The sequence below is a fragment of the Salmo salar genome, chromosome ssa01 (genome assembly GCF_905237065.1).
Source record: "Salmo salar chromosome ssa01, Ssal_v3.1, whole genome shotgun sequence".
NCBI classification, from domain to species: Eukaryota; Metazoa; Chordata; class Actinopteri; order Salmoniformes; family Salmonidae; genus Salmo; species Salmo salar.
The window spans coordinates 132,178,871-132,201,708 of record NC_059442.1 but is presented as its reverse complement, the minus strand read 5'-3'; the positions used below and the strand labels follow the sequence as shown (position 1 = coordinate 132,201,708).

Sequence of the window (22,838 nt, the reverse complement as noted above, 5' to 3'; positions counted from 1 at the left end):
CTCCAGCACGAATACCAGTGTCAACATATGTGAAAACAGCTCATTTCTTAGTTTTGTAGAAATACAGTGCCTTCAGAATGTATTCACACCACTTGACTTATTCCACCTTTTGTTGTGTTACAGCCTGAATTCAAAATGGATTAAATATGTTTTTTTCTCACCCATCTACACACAATACGCCATAATGACAAAGTGAGAACATATTTTCAAAAAACATAGTAAATTAATTGAAAATGAAATACAGAAATATCTCATTTACATAAGTATTCACAACCCTGAGTCAATACATGTTAGAATCATCTTTGACAGGGATTACAGCTGGGAGTCTTTATGGGTGTCTTTAAAAAGAGTTTTGCACACCTTTTTACATTCTTCAAGCTCTGTCAAGTTTGTTGTTGATCATTGCTAGACAGCCATTTTCAAGTCTTGCCAATTCAAGTTGAAACTGTAACTAGGCCACTCAGAACATTCAATCTCATCTTGGTCAGCAACTCCAGTGTATATTTGGCCTTGTGTTTTAGGTTATTGTCCTGCTGAAAGGTGAATTTGTCTCCCTGTGTCTGTTGGAAAGCAGACTGAACCAGGTTTTCCTCTAGGATTGTACCTGTGCTTAGCTCTATTCCGTTTATTTTTATCTAAAGAACTCCTTTGTCCTTGACAATGACAAGCATACCCATACATGATGCAGCCACCACCATGCTTTAAAATATGAAGAGTGGTACTCAGTGATGTGTTGTGCTGGATTTGCCCCAAGCATAACGCTGTGTATACAGGACATAAAGGTCATTTCTATATATTTTTACCCATCTACCAATAGGTGCCCTTCTTTGCAAGGCACTGGAAAGAATCCCTGGTCTTTGTGGTTGAATCTGTGCTTGGAATTCACTGCTCAACTGAAGGACCTTACAGATAATTGTATGTCTGGGGTACAGAGATGAGGCAGTCATTCCAAAATTAGGTTAAACATGAGTCCATGCAACTTATTATGTGACTTGTAAAAAAAAAAAATTACTCTAGAAGTTATTTAGGCTTGCCATAGCAAAGAGCTTCAATACTTATTGACTCAAGACATTTCCGCTTTTCATTTTTAATTAATTTGTAAACATTTGTAAAAACATAATTCCACTTTCACATTATGGGGTATTGTGTGTAGGCCAGTGACAAAAAAATCTCAATTGAATCTATTTCAAATTCCGACTGTTACACAACAAAATGTGGAAAAAGTCTTGGGGTGTGAGTACTTTCTGAAGGCACTGTAAATAGAAAGTTAAAAAGTTCTACCCGATGACATCATCAAAAGATAAAACATTTTTAAAAACGTGATTTTCAAACAATATGAGATTCACAGTGACGTGGGGAGCAAAAAAATACCCTCCCTTAGGTTAGAAACTCCATACCATGTGATGTCACAGAGAAGCATTTTTTTTGTACCTTATTTTTTTAACCACAGATCATAGAAAAGCTCTGTTTTAACATACACTTCATGACCAAAAGTATGTGGACACTTGCTCGTCGAACATCTCATTCCAAAATCATGGGCATTGATATGGAGTTGGTCCCCCTTTTGCTGCTATAACAGCCTCTACTCTGATGGGACGGCTTTCCACTAGATGTTGGAACATTGCTGCAGGGACTTGCTTCCACTCAGCCACAAGAGCATTAGTGAGGTCGGGCACTGATGTTGGGGGATTAGGCCTGGCTCGCAGTCAGCGTTCCAATTCATCCAAAAGGTGTTCAATGGGTTTGAGGTCACGGCTCTGTGCAGGCCAGTCAAGTTCTTCCACACTCGACAAACCATTTCTGTACGGACCTTGCTTTGTGCACGGAGGTATTGTCATTTTGAAACAGGAAAGGGCCTTCCCCAAACTGTTGCCACAAAGTTGGAAGCATAGAATCGTCTAGAATGTCATTGTATGTTGTAGCGTTAAGATTTCCCTTCACTGGAATTAAGGGGCCTAGCCCAAACCATGAAAAACAGCCCCAGACCATTGTTCCTCCTCCACCAAACTTTACAGTTGGCACTATGCATTCGGGTAGTTAGTGTTCTCTTGGCATCCGCCAAACCCAGATGGTGAAGCATCACTCCAGAGAATGCATTTCCACTGCTCCAGAATCCAATGGCAGCGAGCTTTACACCACACCAGCCGACGCTTGGCATAGCACATGGTGATCTTAGGCTTGTTTGCGGCTGCTCGGCTATGGAAACACATTTCATGAAGCTCCCGACGAACAGTTCTTGAGCTGACGCTGCTTCCAGAGGCATTTTTTCTCCCCAATTTCAATCTTGTCTCATCGCTGCAACTCCCCAACGGGCTCAGGAGATGCAAAGGTCTAGTCATGCGTCCTCTGAAACATGACCCGCCAAACCACACTTTTTAACACCCACCCACTTAACCAGCTGCACCAATGTGTCAGATGAAACACTGTTCAACTGATGACCAAGCTCCCGACCCGCCACAAGGAGTCGCTCAAGCGCGATGAGCCAAGTAAAGCCCCCCCCCGGCCAAACCCTCCCCTGGGCCAATTGTGCGCCGCCCTATGGCACTCCCGGTCACGGCCGGTTGTGACACAGCCTGGGATCGAACCCAGGTCTGTAAAGACGCCTCAAGCACTGCGATGCAGTGAGCTTGTGTGGCCTACCACTTCGTGCCTGAGCCATTGTTGCTCCTAGACATTTCCACTTCACTATAACTAATTTGAAAGGTGTCCACATGTTTTTGTATATATAGTGTATGTAGACACTGGTTTGGTGCTGAAGATGATGAATATGAGATTGAAAAGTGGCTTAATTGCCCTTTAAAATTGCAACCATTTCTCTCCATCCCATGACAAGAATTGCAGTAAATTATCTTTAAAACTGCAAAATTTCTCTCCGCCAACTTGCAAAATTAGTAGAATTGCATGAAATGTGTAAGAAAATTGCACCATTTTCTCTCCACTGCATGGCAAAATGTTTAGAACTGCCCCATGGCAAAATTTGTAGAATTGCATGAAATGTGTTATAAAATGGGGGTTTTTCTCTGCCCCATGGTACAATTAGTAGAATTGCATAACATTTGTTGTAAAATTGCCACATTTTCTCTCTACCACATGGCAAAATGTGTAAAACTGCAAATCTCCGATGTCTAGAGGACCACAACAACAAGAAAAATCCCGCTTGGTGGCCGCTTGTTGGGGGGGCCCCCCAACCAAATCTCGTTTAGGGCCCCCAAAAGGCTACAGCCAGCCCTGCAGTTCTGGCCTGGTCTGATTTATCTCCAGAGAAACTGCAGATCGCGCTCACAGAAAGAAAACTAAAAATAACTTACATTTCGGTTCGCTCAGCACTATTGCACTCTTATCGCCAACCTGTCCATTTTCCAACCTCACCATGCATACACACCCCACTGTTGTTGTCCACCCAACTGCCTTTCAAAGCTTCCACACCTGACACATAGTGACCCCCATTGGAAAGAGTCTATCCACATCCTCTGCATGAACACCCCTTTTTATTGACACTCTACCGTTACTGTTACTTCCCTCTGCCCAGGAGCCTCTGCAGAGCCTTCCTCCTTCCTCTGCTCCATCTCCAGACACACGCAGCCCATCAGGTCGCTGTCGGTGTAGATGCGGTTCCTTACCCCCAGGGTGGTGAGAAGGTTGGCACTGAGGGCTGTGTTCCGGGGGGCTCTGGCATTGTGCCCCCGCTGAGCCTTGCTCACCGCCTGCTCCTGAGGGACCACGCTGCAACATGATCTAGGGTGACAGGCAGCCTGGAAGCCCTTCTTAAAGTTCTCATTGAAGTAGCCATAGATGATGGGGTTGATGCTGGAGTTGGAGAAGGCCAGCCAGTGGGAGAAAGGGAAGATGTAGCCTGTCAGAAGGTCCAGCTGGTCCCCTTCAGGTCTGGCGTAGTCTGTGAGGAGCATCAGGGTCCAGAGAGGCAGCCAGGACAGCATGAAAAGGAGGGCCACCACGATGAGCATCTTAACCACCTTGACTTTCCTCTGGGAGATAGGGGATTTGACGTCTGGGTGCCCCCTACTGGACAGAACAGCTGTAGAGTAGAGCTTGGCCCCAATGCAGCCATACATTATCATGATGAGAGCCAGGGGCATCAGGTAGATGTGTGTGAACAGGACCATGGTGTAAACCTTCCTCATCTCCGGGTCAGGCCAGGTCTCATAGCAGTAGTAGAGAGGGTAGGTCTGGTTGTCACTGGATACCATGAAGTGACCCTCCTCTTGCTCCACCATCAGCATCACAGCCGACGGAAGCATGATAACCAACGCAAGAGCCCATACCAGCCCTATAGTTGCCTTAGCAACAAGAAGGGTTAGCTTGGGCTTAAAGGGGTAAACAATACAGCGGAATCTAACAGGAGAGAGGAGAGATAGATGAGAAGTGATTAAGTGATTCATTTGAGCGATTTATCTGCCACATAGACTAAACTGTTTATTGTACAACATTAAGTATTTAACATGCATAGATGAGAGCCTCACTATCCCCTTCCAGTTCCCATGTGTAGATACTATTTGGGGAGGGGACTTACCTGTCCACAGCGATGGCAACCAAGGTGAATACTGATGCACCCACTGATATCCCCTGTACCAGACCACTTAGCTTACACACTGCATTGCTAAAGGGCCAACCTGCAAAACATCAATATCAACAATAATACTTTATTAGTGAGCTGCCAGACATATCAATAGCCACACTTTGAACAGGTGTTTTGACATGTTTGGTACATGGGATTTGGTCAGAATAATGAGTGGGATAACAACTTCAGGAGCATTATATTCATGCTTTTGTACTTTTCAAACCTGCATGAAAGGTACAGAAATAAACTGTTAGACAAGAGTGGGTAAAGTGGAGGAAGTCTTTGTACCTGCCCAGCGAAAGAATTTAGCCTGGAAAAGGTCATTACTTTAAGGTAAGCCTTCCTGACTGAGGGATTTTGTGCCAATGCATGTTTCACACTTGTAAATGTGGCGTTTTCTAAAAGATCCTTTTCCTGCCAAGACTCAACTAATGTCTGTATTGATGTTGTAAAACATGAAGAGATCGTGAAGAACTGTCTAAAAATGTCAAAAAATTCATAAGGCTGTCAAATGAAAGACAGCTGTGATCATCATGTTAAGGCCCACTACTATTCTCTCAGTTCTGAGACTCCAGCAAATATCCAAACATTAATCAGCAATTTCCGCAAGTCCATGTGTAAACAGATAGCTATAAATAATAGTTTTAAAAAAGCAAAAATAACAGGATGGCGATCCAGCTCGTGGTTCGTGAGATGTGTGAAGATGCAGTACTGTGAGAATGAATTGAACTGATCTAAACCATTGCAAAGCTGGCTGGGCTGGTGTATGTGCAACCACATAGACCCGTGCTGAAACTGAATCACACACTACCTGTGAACGAACACTAGCGATAGCTATAATTATGCTTCTTTCAAGGCACAAGTTGTTTTTCCTAATAATTGTCATTATCAATAGCTACAGGCAACTGGCCAATCTGTTATAAAAAATAACTGTCTCTCGCTAAAGGTTGCATCATTATTTTCATCAAGGCCAAGCGTAATCAATTCAAAGCATCATGTATTTATTAATTTATGGAATCATTATAGCAGTAGGGTAAAACTAACTCAGTGGCCTTGTGGTCAGAGTGTCCGCTCTGAGATTTGAAGGTGGGGGGGTTCGAACCCCAGTTGAGTCATACCAAAGACTCTAAAAATGGGAGGACCCAATGCCTCTCTGCTTTACACTCAGCATTAATGAGATGGATTACGGGTAAGGCCCCTGCGATAGACTAGCCTCCTGTCCAATAGGTGTACTTGTACATCAAGCTGCCTCATACTACAGAAACAGGAGATTGGCCATTCTTCTATAGCAGTAGGGTATTACCTGTGATGAGGTTATCCACCAGCGTGGTGGGGATGCAGAAGATGCCCACCAGCAGGTCACTGATAGCCAGATTGAAGATGAAGAGGTTGGTGACTGTCCGCATGTGACGGTTCCTCACAACAATGAGGCACACCAGGCCATTACCCACCATGCACAGCAGGAAGATGAACAGGTAGGCCAGGGTGTAGCTGGCTGCTATTGCCAGGGAGTGTTGGTAGTAAGGCGAGAGCTTGACGCTAGAGACGGTGCAGCTGGAGTTGGTGTTGGTGCAGCTGGTGACGTTGGTGAGGTTTGTGGATAGTAAGAGGTCAGAGGTCATGGAAAGAGTAGTGGTCAGTTGAAGTTCCCATGTGTCCTCCATCTTGAACTTCTCTTCTTAGACCAGGAGGAAAGTATCAGGCATAGGCTAAAAAAAAAATATATATACAGTATATATTTATCACAAGGAAGTATTTGGTGTCTTGAAAAAAAGTGTAATCACATTATCAGTCTTTTGTCACTTTGGTAAATTCAATGAATTTATTGACTAGTAGATCGATATGGTTGTCCAGTTGATCCAGTGAGAATGCACTGCAGTGTATAGTTGTTTAGGACAATCCACTGTAGGACCTCAGGGTAATGTACAGTATACACCAGTGGAAGCTGCTGAGGGGAGGACGGCTCATAATAATGGCTAGAACTGAGCGAATGGAATGACATCAAACACATGGAAACCATGGAAACCATGTGTTTAATACCGTTCTACTGAATCCTCTCCAGCCATTAACACATGCCTGTCCTCCCCAATTAAGGTGCCACCAACCTCCTGTGGTGTACAGTATTGTAGCTAATACAGGGGGTAGCCCCGACCGGGACTCAAACCTCAGTCCAGTGACTGTCAAACCAACACCTTAACCGTTACGGCAAGAGGTCAAAACCTCTTTACGAGGACACTAGATGTTGGGTTAAGGTCGCTACATTACCTCCTTCCTTCAGGAGAGCGTGTCCCCACACTTTTCTATACCAAGTCCCTCACGTGTACACTGTTCTCCGATGGTCTCACAGGTGCATTCCCACTTCTGACACCAATGTAGCCCCGACTGGGACTCAAACCCGGGTTATGCGACAGTCAAGCCAACACCTTAACTGTTATCCCAAGCGGGCCGGACCTCATGACAATGTCACAAGGTGTTGGGTTAAGGTCGTTACAGTATTTTTTTTGTAATCGGTCACAAGTCGGTCTGTTTGTCAGCTGTCTCCATCAAGTGACAATGCTATGCATAACAAGCCTCAATGAATTATGCAATTAGGTGACAGCAATGTTGTTGTAATTATAGCGAGACGGCGAATGTCGATTAAGGAATATGAGAACTTCTCTATGACAACCATTCATCTTGGATGGCACAACACCCATTCTACTTTGCTGAATGCATTCTGTTTTTTAAAGGGGATGAGAGATATGTTTGTGAAAGTCATTGGCATTATAATATGTCAACAAGGATGTTTTACATAATAATTCAACAAGTCAGTTAGCTCTGATATCTCTGATTGCATCGCATTCATTCATTACACTTTAACAATGGTCTATTTAAATATAAAATTATGTTTATGATATGCTTATCAAGTGAATAAAACTGTATAAACATGCACAACCAACCATTAAATGGTTTTTAGATGTCAAAATTAAGCTATCATTCAAAACCAAAAGCATTTCATTAAAACAATAAACAATGAAAGAATGTATAAACAATAAAATAATGTAACTATTTCTCACATTTCAATAAAACATTTAAAATAAATAAAGTGATACAATGTTATTTCTCAACACATTAGTGAAGTGTTCACATAGATGTGCTGACATAGGAGTGAATCTCATTTTCACAACAGGTACATTTCAATGGATCCACATTTTTTAAATGGAATGGGATTTGTTTGAGTTTTTTACGAGAATTTTACAGTTATCATACTTTTTATTATTTAATTCATTTTACATTTTCCGAAATAAAGTGAAAGCGCCTACCTTATCAAGATAATTCCGTTGACAAAGAAAGCCCTATACTAGACTTAAAATAGTAAGAAAAGCCGTTGATGATTTATAGAATAAAGACCATATCTTAAGTACCTTTTCAAAGACCTCCACCCGTGCAGTAACAGAAGAAAAAATAACCAAACCGTAAATACTCTGCACACTAAATTAAATACTAGATACAGAGAGAACGACTAAACTTTTCCCCACTAAAACACTTTCATATGCATTTTAAGCTCTTTTGCTTGTTTGTCTCATCCTCACAACAGTCTATGCGTCGGGCGAATGAGGAGGCGTACACCGTGCACGTGAACGGCTTTTATAGCTACAGCGCAGTCGTGCGTGCGCCACAGTTGGGGATGTTCTAGACACCTCAGGCTACTCATCACCAGTTTTCGCAGAAAAGCAATGATCTCGAGTATTCCTTTACTTGGCAATTCCAATAAATTCCAATAATGAAATCACCCTACCATGTCGGAATACTATATATTGGTCTGAAGTCAGCGAACGGAATTAATTGCGTTAGCCCTACGGGGTTACTCCATTGTCAGCGTCAAGTGTTGTCACAAGTCAACACTGTTGTCACAAGTCAACACTGTTGTCACAAGTCAACACTGTTGTCACAAGTCAACACTGATACACTCATGTTTTAGCTTCACCATGACCCTAGTCATTACCCTGCTACTTGTGGTTGCACTTGTCATATCAGCTCATATCATGAGCTCACTGCCGATATCCATAAATCTCCAACAAACATCTGCACTGTCGGCATCCTGCATAAAGAGACAGTACATAGTGTGAATGGTATAACTGCATGATGAAAGTTGTTCAGATACATATAGGCTTTAGTTTCAAAATGAGAGAAAAAGTTGACGAGCTGTGGTATACCATAATTACCAATCCCATCAGAAGTCAGTGAATGAGACATCATTTAGCTTGGAAAACACGTTACCAAATGTCCCCAGGGTACAAGCAGCGAGAGAGCAACATCAATTCGGTATCAAACAATCTGTGTCTATATCCTTACAAACCAATTGTGTTGAGCCCCAGTACTTTTCATCTGTGAGCCAATCATTTACAGGACCTGGGGAAACCATAAAAATACATAAACCGTATTTCAAAGCGTGCGCTAGCAGGGGTGCAAAGTGCTGTAGCTCAAATACAACATAATAATACAAATAAGTGATGTGAAAGTACAAGTGATACATTTCATGCTCCTAGGGGAGCATTTGACATTCCTCATTTATAGCCCAGTCTACTGCACATCTCAGCCATTCAGCTTCGGATTGTTGCAAGTTGTTGAAAATAGCTTTTTTCATGTCCAGGACCAGTGGAGCAGGTAGCAGTGTTTTGGACCTCATTCCTACTAAGGGAAACCACAATGTCTTCACTCCCTATCACCACTGGAATGCTTTCACATTGATTTCCTGATAGAATTAACTAATCAAATATTTCCCATTGCTATTGACACAGCAACAGCTGAAAGCAACTAATTCCTGTCTTGAAATCTTTTTTTCCAAATAAACCTGTAATTCTAAGAACAGCTGAAAGTCAAGGTTCCCTGTTCACCGTTGTTGCCTTGAAACCTCTTTTATCCAGCAAAACACTGACCAGACAATGAGTTAATGTGAAAGCAATGTGAAAGCATTCCAATGGTGACAGGAAGTGAGGACATTGCGCTTGTCCTTGGTAGGAAGGACAACCGCAATGTCCTCACTCCCCGTCACCATTAAGTCTGTGTCTTCTGGCATCCAGTACTTTCCAGTAGTTTACTTATACAGTTTAAGAGCTGTAGAACACTGTAAAATTCTATATTCTTGCATGATCAATGTATCAATTCGCATCAAGTTAGGTTGGAAGGTAAAGCCAAAGAACATACCAGCATGGATGGGACTGTAAAAACGACATCATCATCCTCCATCAGCAAGCTTCAATACAGTAGGGCAAAGTGGAGAGTCACTCTGGTGTACTACCATGGTGTAGTGCACTATGCATTGCTGACAAACTTGGGTTGTATAAAGTATAAGAGTATAGTCCCGGATTTCATTGATACACTGTAGGCTGATGATTTTGTCAAGCAGAGAGAGAGGTGACAATGTAGAAGTTACAGTAACAAGTGATATTGGAAAGTTGATCTTGTGCGATGTTGCATGGGGCAGAAATGGAATACACAGCATTACCATTTTACTGAAGCCTTCTGCTTTACAATACATGCTACATAATATGTTTATAATATTCCACTACATCTGAAAAATGTGACAAAGTGACTTGAAACAACCGTAAGGGGCGATGGGAGTGGTTTGGACAGTCAGTAAAGACAAAGCAGAGCGCGTGTGTGTGTGTGTGTGTGTGTGTGTGTGTGTGTGTGTGTGTGTGTGTGTGTGTGTGTGTGTGTGTGTGTACAATCAGTGCAAATGGAGTCGTTGCACTATCTGACATGAGGAAATGTAGTTGGCTCATGACTGAATGGTTAATATCATGACTGAATGGTTAATATCATGACTGAATGGTTAATATCATGACTGGATGGTTAATATCATGACTGGATGGTTAATATCATGACTGAATGGTTAATATCATGACTGAATGGTTAATATCATGACTGGATGGTTAATATCATGACTGGATGGTTAATATCGTGACTGGATGGTTAATACCATGACTGGATGGTTAATATCATGACTGGATGGTTAATATCATGACTGAATGGTTAATATCATGACTGCATGGTTAATATCATGACTGGATGGTTAATATCATGACTGAATGGTTAATAAAGAAACCTCAGACAAGAGTTTGTCTGTGCTGTAGGGTAAGCATATCAGCTTGTCGTGTTAACTTATCATCCAAACAAACCTAAACAAAATGTCTTATAGATTTAGGCTCCTCAATAACTCTAAAGTTTTATTGATGTTCAATATTCACATATAAGTTATTCAAAAGCACAGTGCTCTGTACATTTGTTTTGACAATTTGACAATCTGTACATTAGATTTCATTTCTCCCTTCATTATGACTAGGATTTGCATTAGGTTGGCATGAGACTGCCCTCCTGTGGTCACATGTGCAACCTTCAGCATGCCCACCTTCCTGTATTTTTCAGCAAACTGCTTGTCAAAATGAAAGCAAGATCAAATCCATCTAAAATTAAACCAGTATCACAAGCATTGAAATCATCAATTCAAAGAGCTAAACTGCCGGTACTTACAGCAAATGAATATGTACATAAAGTATTTGACTCTGTATTTATTATATAATTCTATCCAGAGAAAGAGTTAGGAACACAACCCAGCTGTATGAGCAGATGTTCAGCCTGTTAACGTGAACATCTTCTGTTTCCACCAGTCAGTCAGTCAAGTCCTGTATGAACAGCTGCTCTCTGACTCCTTGCAGCTCTGCAGTGTAGCATGCTACAGTATCCTCATCTTCATCCTAACTCCTCTCACCTGGGAATTCACAAAGAAAATACTCGCAAAATATGAAATAAAGCTGTGAAGAACGCATAGGTGTATTGTCCATAAAGTGTGGTACTCTGAGTCTACAGCCTGCATGCCTTACACCGGGAGATATCTTACAGCCAGGGGGTGGCTTTGTGTGTGTAAACATGTATTGTGCGGCTATTATCCCATGTGTGACTCACATCTTTGTATTCTTTCTCAGTGATGGTGCCATTGATTGTGCAGGCCTCTCTTCCCTCTGTATAGAGGAGGATCGATGTGAAAGCACATTGTCAAAGGGTTAATTTCAAGGTAAGGACATTCAGGCTTAAAAACAAATCAGCAAAGCCGCAAAAAAAACAGTGAGAGAAACAAATTGCCTTCTTTCACCTGTCCGGTGTGTGTGTCCCTTGGTCTGGGGGCTGGTTGGGTGTGGTCAGGAGGCGGGGGGTTGAGCCCTAGGCCAGGCTCACTGAGTCTTTGCCGGATGAGTCGTAGTTCTTCAGTCCAGGGCGGCTGGCTGGGGTCTGAGTTAAAAGCTGATGGGTCAGTGGTGGAGGATGTACCAGGGTCTTCAGGTGAAGGGCAGAGGCCAGGGATGGAGGTGGGTGGCACACCAAGCAGATAGCCCATGGCACTCACAATGGCATGGATGAGCTCCGGACTGCTGGGGCCAGGTCTGGAGCGGGGGGACAGGGGAGGGGACACTGACTCCTGAGGGACCTTCTGTGTTGTAGGGGGGGATCTGATGTGCTGAGAGTCTGTCTTCTCTCCTGGTACTTTAGCTACAGTATGGAGAGAACAGAAAGCAGAAAGATAAGTAGCTATTCAAAATGAACACATACACACTCACTTCTACCCATGTCTCCACCCATCACACACCAGATTCTGTAGAATGACTACTATTACATAGCAACAAAAGTATACTCTTTCACATACTGAATCCATATTAACTTACATTTAGTCTGAGCTGAGGGTGAGTGTGTGCCTTTGATATTTTTGGAGTATGACTGCGGGCCATTTCTCACAGGTGGAGGATTCTGGCAGGGTGAGGGTACATTTGGCCAACTCTTGTGAGAGGTAGAGGGTTTTTGAGTTGGGGCCCATGGTATTTTGACTTTAGTTCTAAAGTCCTCCTGTCCTGTAGTAGTCTTGTCTTTCTTTCTAAAGCATTCTTTAGGATGATCCTCCCTGCTTGGCTGTGGAATTGGGCCCCGTGCTGGGTGAGGGTGTCTCGGTGAGGGTGGACACCTTTCCCTCTCCCATCTCTCCCTCTCTCGCTCCCATCTCTTCCTGTCCATCTCTCTCTCCCTGTCCCTCTCTCTCTCTCTGTCCTTCTTTCCCTCCCATGGTAGTTTGGCAGAAGATGAGGCTTTACTCAGAGAACTCCTGGTCTGAGATGGACAGTCATGGGAGGTTGCCAGGCCCCTAGAAGTGGGGGTAGTTGTTAGATTCCCCTCACTTCCCCGGAAAGGAGTACCAGCACCCCTATAGTTCGGTGAAATCCCTGTTGGTTTGCTCATGGGGGAGTAGCTCTTTGGCCTGGGTGTGTCTGGTTTCTGGAAACCTTGACTAATCTTTAGCTCTAAACTCCTGCCCAGGATTGAGGTTGAGGCTGCAGGTCTCCCTTCTGGGTTGTTGATGGAGGTGTTGGAAGTGGACTGCATAGATGGTCTCTGATCCTGGATCGGATCTCGGATCCTCGGATCCTGGGTGAATCTGTGAAGAACACTAGTCTGAGGCTTCTTGGGGGAGCGGGTCTTGGGAGAGGGGGTCTTGGATGAAGGGGTCTTGGGGGATTGAGTCTTGGGGGAGGAGGTCTTGGATGAAGGGGTCTTGGGGGATTGGGTCTTGGATGAAGGGGTCTTGGGGGATTGGGTCTTGGGGGAGGTCTTGGATGAAGGGGTCTTAAACAGCCTATGTGTGTCAGTCGGCACCCCATTCAATTCGCTGGAGGGTTTAGCCACCACAGGCCTCTGCTGATAAAGGCCTGTAAATACCTGCTTCAATCTTCTAAGGCTAGGAAGGGGAGGTCTCTCTTTCCTCCCACTCTCCTCCTTTGGTTTTGGCACACAAGCAGTGTTTGCAGAACCTATAGTTTTAAGACTAGGGTCACAAGGAGGAGAAGTCTTGTTGGTTGGCCGGCTCCCTCCAGCACTTTTTTTTGTAGTTTTTGTGGATAGAACATGTTGTGACACTGCAGAGTCTGCCTTACTACTAACAACACTCTGAGGTTTTGATGGTCTCTTGAAATTACACTCAGTTTTGTATGTTTGCTTCTCTGGCAAAGAAGGTGCAGGTGTTAATTTAGGTGAATCAGAGGTCTTGGTTTTAGGATTTTTCTTAGGACTTGTCTTATCTTGAGACTTGTGTTTCTGATGTGCTGTGGTTGATTGAGGAGATGACTTCTCAGGGCTTTTAAGTGGACTGCTTTTGAGCTGTGGTACATCATAAGGGTAGGAAAATATGGAGGTGAGTGTTAGCTTACTGCCTGGGATGGGGGTCCCACGGTCTAGCTCAGTTGAAGAAACATCAGGTGAGGCTGATGATTTCATTGGTTTTTCTAGTCGTGGGTCAGCTTGTGGAATCTTAGATTCTTTCAGAGTGGGACTGGCATGTGATGATATGGAAGTCTTCGCTCTGGCAGGAGAACATTTCTCAGTCGTTTCCTTTGGTGTTGAAGTCTTCTTCATTTCACTGCTCCTTCTCATCTCAGAATCATCTTTCTTCGCTGTATCTCTTTTAATATTGAACATGTCTGGGTATGGAGTGTTGTCCGCTTGGCATCTAGCTTTAGGGCTGGTTACTGAGTCTTCAGGGTTGGAACTGGTTACTGTCCCTTTAGCTATTGGTGGACAGCTCTCCAGCCCACAACATGTAGTCCTACTTCCTGAGATGTTACTCCTGGTGTGGAACGATGCCTCCCTGTGAAAAGTTCCATGTTGTGGGGTGCAAGGGGCACTGGAGGTGAATAACGTGGTGCGTACTGGGGTGCTTGGGGCACTGGAAGATGTCACCTGACTTTGTACTGGGGTGCTTGGGGCACTGGAAGATGTCACCTGACTTCGTAATGGGGTGCCAGGGGCACTGGAAGATGTCATCTGACTTCGTAATGGGGTGCCAGGGGCACTGGAAGATGTCACCTGACTTTGTACTGGGGTGCCAGGGGCACTGGAAGATGTCACCTGACTTTGTACTGGGGTGCCAGGGGCACTGGAAGATGTCACCTGACTTTGTACTGGGGTGCCAGGGGCACTGGAAGATGTCACCTGACTTTGTAATGGGGTGCCAGGGGCACTGGAAGATGTCACCTGACTTCGTAATGGGGTGCCAGGGGCACTGGAGGTGAAAGAGTGGGGGTAGAGTGGCGTGCTAGGACAACTGGAAGGCGTACTGAGAGAGAAGGAAGGGGAAAATATTGGGATGTTGGGAGATGTGTTAGAAAGAGGAGCAGGGTGGGGAGGAGTGCTGGTAGCTGTGGGAGAGAGGAAGGGGGAGTGGGTATAGAGTGGGCTGAGCATGACACTGCCATCAGATGCTGGGGAGTCCGAGGCACTGCTGTCTAGCTGTCGGCGCCATGACCGGCGGTCCCATCTCCTCACCTGGCTGGGGGGTAGGCAACCTGACCAAAAGGAAACAATGCACCAAAATCAATGGCAAACTGTCAACATCCTCTGACTGCTCTATCGGGGCCCCTCGTGGATACTTTTGGGGCCCACTTTTATACAGTTTATAGCTACATAAATGACCTGCCCTCTGGATGTCCCGAGATCAGAATGCAGATGTATGCAGACCAGTGGTGCACTGGTCAGCTGTTTGTTCACCCACACCTGTCCACAATTGCTAATAACCCATCCCCAACTACCCAACTATATGTTAGAAAGTGAAAATCTGAGGCCTGCACCCGACCCTAACCCACAAATATAAAACATGAGCATTGGCTACAGTCAAAGACCGGAGGACGATTTTTTGACAGGGGGTGCAGGATTTTCTGCTTATAATTTCCAACATTTTGGTAGGCTATTTGTTAGTTAACTTGTCTATAATTAGATACATGCAGCGTCTCTTCTGTCCTTATATGTTGCCCTATAAGACTAAGTAAACCCTTGCTCACCAGAATAATGTCATAGATCGATAGAATGAATGCTTCAATCTAGTTGACAGTTCTCTCTGTCAAAGACTTTTCTCTGTGAAAAAGATTTTTTGTGTAAAATGTCCAAATAACATCTGTTTGACTGGTTGGAAGGAAAAGGTAAGCTGTGAAAACAACCCAACGTGTTTCTGATTAGATTTCAGTTCGGCTTAGATGCATATTTTATGTGTTTGAAATACTATCAGCTTTTATGATTCCCTTTTGATAAAGAAAGCACCAGATACTACAGATGGTATCTAACTGAGCATTGCATTGTTTCAAGATTCAGAAAGAAATCTGATTTCTTCACTCCTGTTCCCAAGTCCACATTAGCAAGCTAGCCAAAGTTAGCCAGTTGGCTTGGATGCTTGAATGCAGTTGTGCTTCATTTGTAAATGATGTCTGAGTATTGGAGTGTATCTGTAAATTTAAAAAACAAGAAAATCGTGCCGTCTGGTTTGCTTAATATAAGGAATTTGAAATGATTCATACTTTTACTTTTATTTTTGATACTTAAGTATATTTAAAATCAAAAACTTTTAGACTTATACTCAAGTAGTATTTTACTGGGTGACTTTCACTTTTACTTAAGACATTTTCTGTTAAGGTATCTGTACTTTTACTCAAGTATGACAATTGGGTACTGTTTCCACCACATGTTGCTAGCTACTTCCAGACAGAAATGAGATCTGACCATTGTACTCGCCCTAGCAGAGCTGGTTAGGCTGTTTTCATGTGATGGTGACTATCACTTTGCTGCTGGAAACAATTTAATGACGTTTTTTTGCCGACATTTTCTGACACCAGTCATATTCAACAGGTGTTGCTTTTTCGTAAATTCATCAGTTATTCTGCACTCTGGCACCCTCAGACGAGAGTGATCTGAAATCAGAGTAGATAGCCAGAGTGAATTTACAAACGCACCCTTCATCAGGAACAGTGACACCCATCAACCTGAGGTAAGTGTAAAGGGACAGAGGATTGAGGTGGTTTCACATTTTAAATACTTAGGAATAATTATTGACTCTTCCCTGTCCTTCAAAAAAGAATACATAAAGTATAATGAACAGTTAAAAGCAGTCTGATCATTTGAAATTGATCAGAAACCAAATGTCAACAAATGCTGCTGAGCTGTACATGCACTCAATGATTTTGTCCCATTTTTCATAAACTCGTACTTTGTATCACAGCAACGAAACCACTGCAAAAGCTCTATAAAAAACACTGAAAGGGCTGCACTAAAAACCAAACACTTATCACCAATGCAATATCATTAAGAAATACAACCTACTGAGCTTTGACAGCTTCTTATGCCGACACCTCTCTGGTGTTTAAGATCACTCATGACCTTTATCTTCATGCTATTTGCCTCATGACTCCTGCATACTTCGTTGAGTACAAACTTTCTTTACCCAACCGTGGGACAGACTATGTTTGTTCCCACACTCGGGACTCTGACTCTCTATTGGTTACACAGACTCTTGGTATTTGTATTCATGTTACCTGATGAAATTGCTGTATAATATGATCTTGTTTCCATCTAATTCACATTCAAATGTTATAAATCAGCACCGCAGAACTCTCCCTGTACTATGCCATGCCCTGATTGTATTACTGCTGATTATATCTGGAAATGTGCATGTACACCCTGGCCCATCTACTGTTGCTAGCCCCAATTCTGACTTGTGCTCTGATACCTGCTTCACTGATTTCTGCTCTTGTAAAAGCCTGGGTTTTCTGCACATTAACACTAGAAGCTTATTACCTAAAATGGATCAATTGAAAGTGTGGGTTCACAGCTCCAATCCAGATGTGTTGGTCATTACTGAGACGTGGTTAAGGAAGAGTGTTTTGAACACTGATGTTAACATTTCTATTTATAACCTTTTTCGGCAAGACAGATCTTCAAAAAGTGGTGGAGTGGCAATCTTTACCAAGGATCACCTTCATTGCTTGGTTGTCTCTACCAAGTCTGTCCCCAAACAATTTGATTTGCTGGTTTTACCCATTAAACTTTCAAATAACTCTTTGTTGACTGTTGCAGGGTGTTATCGGCCACCATCAGCACCGGTCTGTACCCTAAATGCCCTAAGCTCTCTCCTGGCGCTTTACACTAAGTCTGAATTTGTCCTGCTAGGTGACCTAAACTGGGACATGCTTAAACCACCTGACCAAGTCCTAAAGCAATGGGACTCCCTAAATCTTTCTCAGATTATTACCAATCCCACAAGGTATGACTCCAAACACCCAGAAAAGGCTACTCTCCTTGATGTTATTCTTACAAATAATCCTGATAGGTATCAGTCTGGTGTTTTCTGTAATAACCTTGGTGATCACTGTTTTACCACCTGTGTTCATAACGGCTGCTCAGTGAAACGACCTGTCCTGACTTGTGACAGACGCTTGCTAAAAAACTTTAATGAGCAAGCCTTCCTTCATGATCTGGCCTCTGTAAATTGGTATAGAATCAACTTGATCACCTCTGTCGAAGACGCTTGGACCTTCTTTTTTATATTTTCAGGGGTATCGTTAAAAAATACGCACCCATAAAGAAAATGAGAATTAAAAACAGGTTCAGCCCCTGGTTCGACCGTGATCTGGCAGAGTTACTCCACCTCAAGAACTCCATTTGGCAAATCACTCGGCACACGCATACTCAGGGTGACTGGGCCTCGTCCAGACAAATTAGAAATAAGTGCACTCAGGCAATCCGGAAAGCCAAAGTTTGTTACTTAAGGAGCAGTTCTCTCTCTGTGGGTCTAACCATAAGAAATTCTGGAAAATGGTTAAAGACCATGTTTTGCCCGTCCAACATTTCCTCATCTCCCACCTCTTCTAATGTGACTATCCCCGATGCTCCTCCCTCTTTTTCCCCTGCTACAAAGTTTCTCCCTGCAGGCGGTCACTGAGTCCGAGGTGCTAAAGGACCTCCTTAAACATGACCCCAAAAAAACATTTGGTTCAGATGGTTTAGACCCTTTCTTCTTTAAGGTTGCTGCACCTATCATCGCCAAGCCCATCACTGACCTTTTTAACCTATCTCTCCTCTCTGGGTAGATTCCCATTGCTTGGAAGGCAGCCACGGTGCGTCCTTTATTTTAAAGGGGTGATCAAGCTGATCCTGTTATAGGCCAATTTCTATTTTGCCCTGTTTATCAAAAGTGTTGGAAAAACATGTCAATAATCAACTGATTGACTGTGGTTTCCACTCAGGTTATGGATGTGTCACTGCAACCTTAAAGGTCCTAAATGATGTCACCATTGCCCTTGATTCTAAGCAATGTTGTGCTGCTATTTTTATTGACTTGGCCAAAGCTTTTGATACAGTATTCCAGGGCTGCCCAACACTCTTCCTGGAGATCTACTGTCCTGTAGGTTTTCAGTCCAACCCTAATTTAGCATATCTGATTCAGCTAGTTAAGGTCTTGTTGAGCAGCTAATTAGTCGAATCAGGTGTGTTAAATTAGGGTTGGACTGAAAACCTACAGGACGGTAGATCTCCAGGAAGAGGGTTAGGCAGTCCTGCAGTACACCATTCCATTCTTGTGGGCCGGCTAAGGAGTATTGGTGTCTCTGAGGGGTCTTTGGCCTGGTTTGCTAACTTCCTAACTCAAAGAGTACAGTGTATAAAGTCAGAACATCTGCTGACTCAGCCATTGCCTGTCCCCAAGGGAGTACCCCAAGGTTCAATCCTAGGCCCCATGAATTTCTCGATTTACATCAACAACATAGCTCAAGCAGTAGGAAGCTCTCTCATCCATTTATATGCAGATGAGACAGTCTTATACTCAGCTGGCCCCTCCCCGGATTTTGTGTTAAACGCTCTACAACAAAGCTTTCTTAGTGTCCAACAAACTTTCTCTGCCCTTAACCTTGTTCTGAACACCTCCAAAACAAAAGTTATGTGGTTTGGTCAGAAGAATGCCCCTCTCCCCACCGGTGTGATTACTACCTCTGAGGTTTTCAAGCATGAGGTAGTCACCTCATACAAGTACTTGGGAGTATGGCTAGACGGTACACTGTCCTTCTCTCAGCACATATCAAAGCTGCAGGCTAGGGTTAAATCTAGACTTGGTTTCCTCTATCGTAATCACTCCTCTTTCACCACAGCAGCCAAATTAACCCTGATTCTGATGACCATCCTACCCATGCTAGATTACGGATACGTAATTTATAGATCAGCTGGTATGGGTGCTCTCGAGCGGCTTGATGTTCTTTACCATTCGGCCATCATATTTGCCACCAATGCTCCTTATAGGACACATCCCTGCACTCTATACTCCTCTGTAAACTGGACATCTCTGTATACACGTCGCAAGACCCACTGATTGATGCTTATTTATAAAACCCTCTTAGGCCTCACTCCCCCCTATCTGAGATACCTACTGCAGCCCTCATCATCCTCATCCTGCAGCCCTCATCTTTCTGCCAGTCACATTCTGTTAATGATCCCCAAAGCACACACATCCCTGGGTCGCTCATCTTTTCAGTTCACTGCAGCTAACGACTGGAACGAGCTGCAACAAACACTCAAACTGGACAGTTTTATCACAATCTCTTCATTCAAAGACTAAATCATGGACTCTCTTACTGACAATTGTGGCTGCTTCGCGTGATGTATCTACCTTCTTGCCCTTTGTGCTGTTGTCTGTGCCCAATAATGTTTGTACCATGTTTTGTGCTGCTACCACATTGTGCTGCTGCCATGTTGTGTTGCTACCATGTTGTTGTCATGTTGTGTTGCTACCATGCGGTATTTTCATGTGTTTCTGCCATGCGTTTCTGCCATGCTATGTTGTTGTCTTAGGTCTCTCTTTATGTAGTGTTGTGGTGTTTCTCTTGTCGCGATGTGTGTTTTGTCCTATATTTATTTTTGTTATAATTTTTTTTTTATCCCAGCCCCCGTCCCCGCAGGAGGCCTTTTGCCTTTTGGTAGGCCGTTATTTTAAATAAGAATTTGTTCTTAACTGACTTGCCAAGTTAAATAGAGGTTAAATAAAAGAAAACATTTAAAAACTTTCCCCACCACCTCTTAAGCAGTTTGTTACATATTGCAAAGACAATACCAGGACAACAAGAGCTTCAACCAGAGGGGACTGCTCAACTCAGTTTAGGTCCACCAAATTTGGTCAGACAACTTTTCCAGTCAGAGCGTCTGGATTAAGGAACACCCTGCCAACCAGTGTGAGAGTGCTGCACCTTTGCTAGGCAAACCAGTCATGTGAACAATAAGACATTCAGATACTGATGTCAAACACAGTGGGACCGAGGGTCAACTCTGATGTAATATTATCATTATATTGTCTATTGTTGTATATTTTGAAATTTTTCTATATAAATATTTTAATATGATGTTATATTTTAGCATTGTATTGATGTATTGATGTTCATTGTTTTCTGCCAGGGGACTACAGATGCAAATTAGCTATCTAGCTAAATCTGTTGCAATGGCATGTTGTACATGGTCCCTGACAAATAAATAAATAAAAACCTTTCTCTGACGGTGAGCTCCTTCTCCTCTTTCCTCCCTGGTAGGGTTTACAGACAGACCTCCCCTCCCCAGCACCCAGAGGGGCGGTGTGTCTCGCCTGGACATCAGAGGGGCCTAGTAACAAATGATAGGGCAGGGAACAGGTAATTACAATCATTAGTAGAGTAAGCTTGCAAAAAAGGCAATCACAGACAGAAGAGAAAAGACTGAGTTCCCATTGACATAGCATAAAAAGGACTGTATGATTATTTTTGATGTCTCAAACTTGGTGGACTAAAAACCCTAGCTACCTCTTTCAGCATTAGACTCATCTGATGCCTCCTAAGGAAAGAAAAGTGAGAGATGACAATACAGTAAGATCCAATGTGAAAGTCACTAAATCGATTTGTTTAGATCTTTTTTAGCCAGGCATGAGTTTAGTAAAATAGAATACAGTGTTTACCTTATAGCAAAGCTGGTCAAGCCTCTCCTTGTGATGTTTGGTCTTCTTCTCGCTGCGCACCGCCTGGTACCATTTCAAACTGTTCTGGTAGCGACGGGTGAGGTAGGCTGGAGTGGTGCATCGGAACAGTGACTCAGAAGGAGACTCAGAATCCTCGTCGTCGGAGCTGGAGCTAAGCAACTGCAAATCCCTGACAGAGCGGGATAGGGAGGCACCATCTCCTCCGCCTCCCCTGTCCTCACCTCCAGCCTGCACCTTAGCAAGGGATCTGTGTGAGTGGATAACGTCTAGGGGGCTATGGTCTGCAGAGGGGGGCTGCTTGCGTGATGGTGGTCTGGGTGTCACAGGTCTAACCAACTGACCACCAGGGAGGGTTCTCTGCCTGGTGAGCTGCTCTAAGTCTGGCCTCACTGGGATAAAACGGAGGGTGGCCTCAGGATGTTTAAACTTCACTCTTTTATCAGTCAGGTTGGGGGAAGGGTTGGGGACGGGTCGTTTTATTGGACGAGGTCTACAGTGGCGTCTGCCAATAGGGAGGGCTATTGTGTATTTGAGCAAAGGCTTGTCATAAGGTTCTCCTTTCCAGGTCTCTTGCACTGGCATCCAAATCTTGGTCTTGGCTGAGAGAGTGGGTTGAGGTAGGGGGTACTTTCTACTGAGACCTGGTGGGGGGAGGGCAGTGGTCTGAGCATTCGCCCCTTCTCCTGCAAGACTGGGAGCTGGGAATGCTGGATAAAGAGATTTAAATGCCAGAAGAGATATATGTCAAAATAGACATCTAGCTACTGTATTAAGTTAGATTGTCTAGCTAGCTAATAGTCTTCGAAATTCTTTAAAATCCTCACCAGCTAAATGTGAACTTTCCCTCACATTGTCTCCTCCCTCCTCCTGGAACCTACAGTAAGAAAAAGCAGTGCTTTTCTTAAACTTCTTCCAGCATTATTAGTTAGCTAACTTTTATTTTTGAATTTATGAAACACTGCATTCAAGAATCAAGCTTTAGCTAACGTTAGCTAGCTAGCGCAGTTCAGATAACTTAAGTTAGCTAACGTTAACTAACTTAACTACACGAGATTTGATTAATACCGATCAAGACCATTTTGGGTGGCCGATGTGTTGCTAGCAAGCTGTCAGTGTTAGCAAAACTGATGCTCTGAACTGGAGTACGTGTATTCAAACGTACCTTTTTTTCTCCTTTAGCTGGACCTGGGTATATTTTGGTTTCATCTTGTAACAAATATGACATTCATTGGCAAAAGTAAACAAAGAAGTGACATCATCAACGGCAGAATTCTTTAAAAAATGCATTATTGCTCGAGCAGCTTTTCCAACTTGTTTCTATTCTCGTTCCAGCACAGCGACCATATACAGTATAAATATATGGAGCTGTCCGGTGCTGAACGTAAAATGACTATAGCGCAACACCTAAGCAACATGCTGCGTGAATGA

The 22,838-nt window shown here is 43.5% G+C and overlaps 2 protein-coding genes across 2 annotated transcripts; both read right to left on the bottom strand.

Moving 5' to 3' along the window:
- Positions 1 to 2,615: 2,615 nt before the first annotated feature.
- Positions 2,616 to 8,943, bottom strand: LOC106565786 (neuropeptide FF receptor 1). Its single transcript, XM_045689720.1, has 5 exons — positions 8,776 to 8,943; positions 8,565 to 8,660; positions 5,883 to 6,288; positions 4,532 to 4,631; positions 2,616 to 4,353 (listed from the first exon to the last, which is right to left on the bottom strand). Exons 3-5 carry the CDS (start codon positions 6,241 to 6,243, stop codon positions 3,489 to 3,491), a joined length of 1,326 nt encoding a protein of 441 aa, XP_045545676.1. The 5' UTR covers positions 6,244 to 6,288; positions 8,565 to 8,660; positions 8,776 to 8,943; the 3' UTR covers positions 2,616 to 3,488.
- A 2,133-nt stretch (positions 8,944 to 11,076) lies between these two features.
- Positions 11,077 to 22,683, bottom strand: LOC106563315 (leucine-rich repeat extensin-like protein 5). Its single transcript, XM_045700401.1, has 12 exons — positions 22,573 to 22,683; positions 22,235 to 22,284; positions 21,390 to 22,117; positions 21,238 to 21,268; positions 20,948 to 21,061; positions 14,636 to 14,946; positions 14,468 to 14,593; positions 12,746 to 13,204; positions 12,283 to 12,394; positions 11,715 to 12,109; positions 11,528 to 11,583; positions 11,077 to 11,333 (listed from the first exon to the last, which is right to left on the bottom strand). The coding sequence occupies exons 1-12, from the start codon at positions 22,614 to 22,616 to the stop codon at positions 11,330 to 11,332; spliced, it is 2,430 nt and encodes an 809-aa protein (XP_045556357.1). The 5' UTR covers positions 22,617 to 22,683; the 3' UTR covers positions 11,077 to 11,329.
- Positions 22,684 to 22,838: the final 155 nt, after the last annotated feature.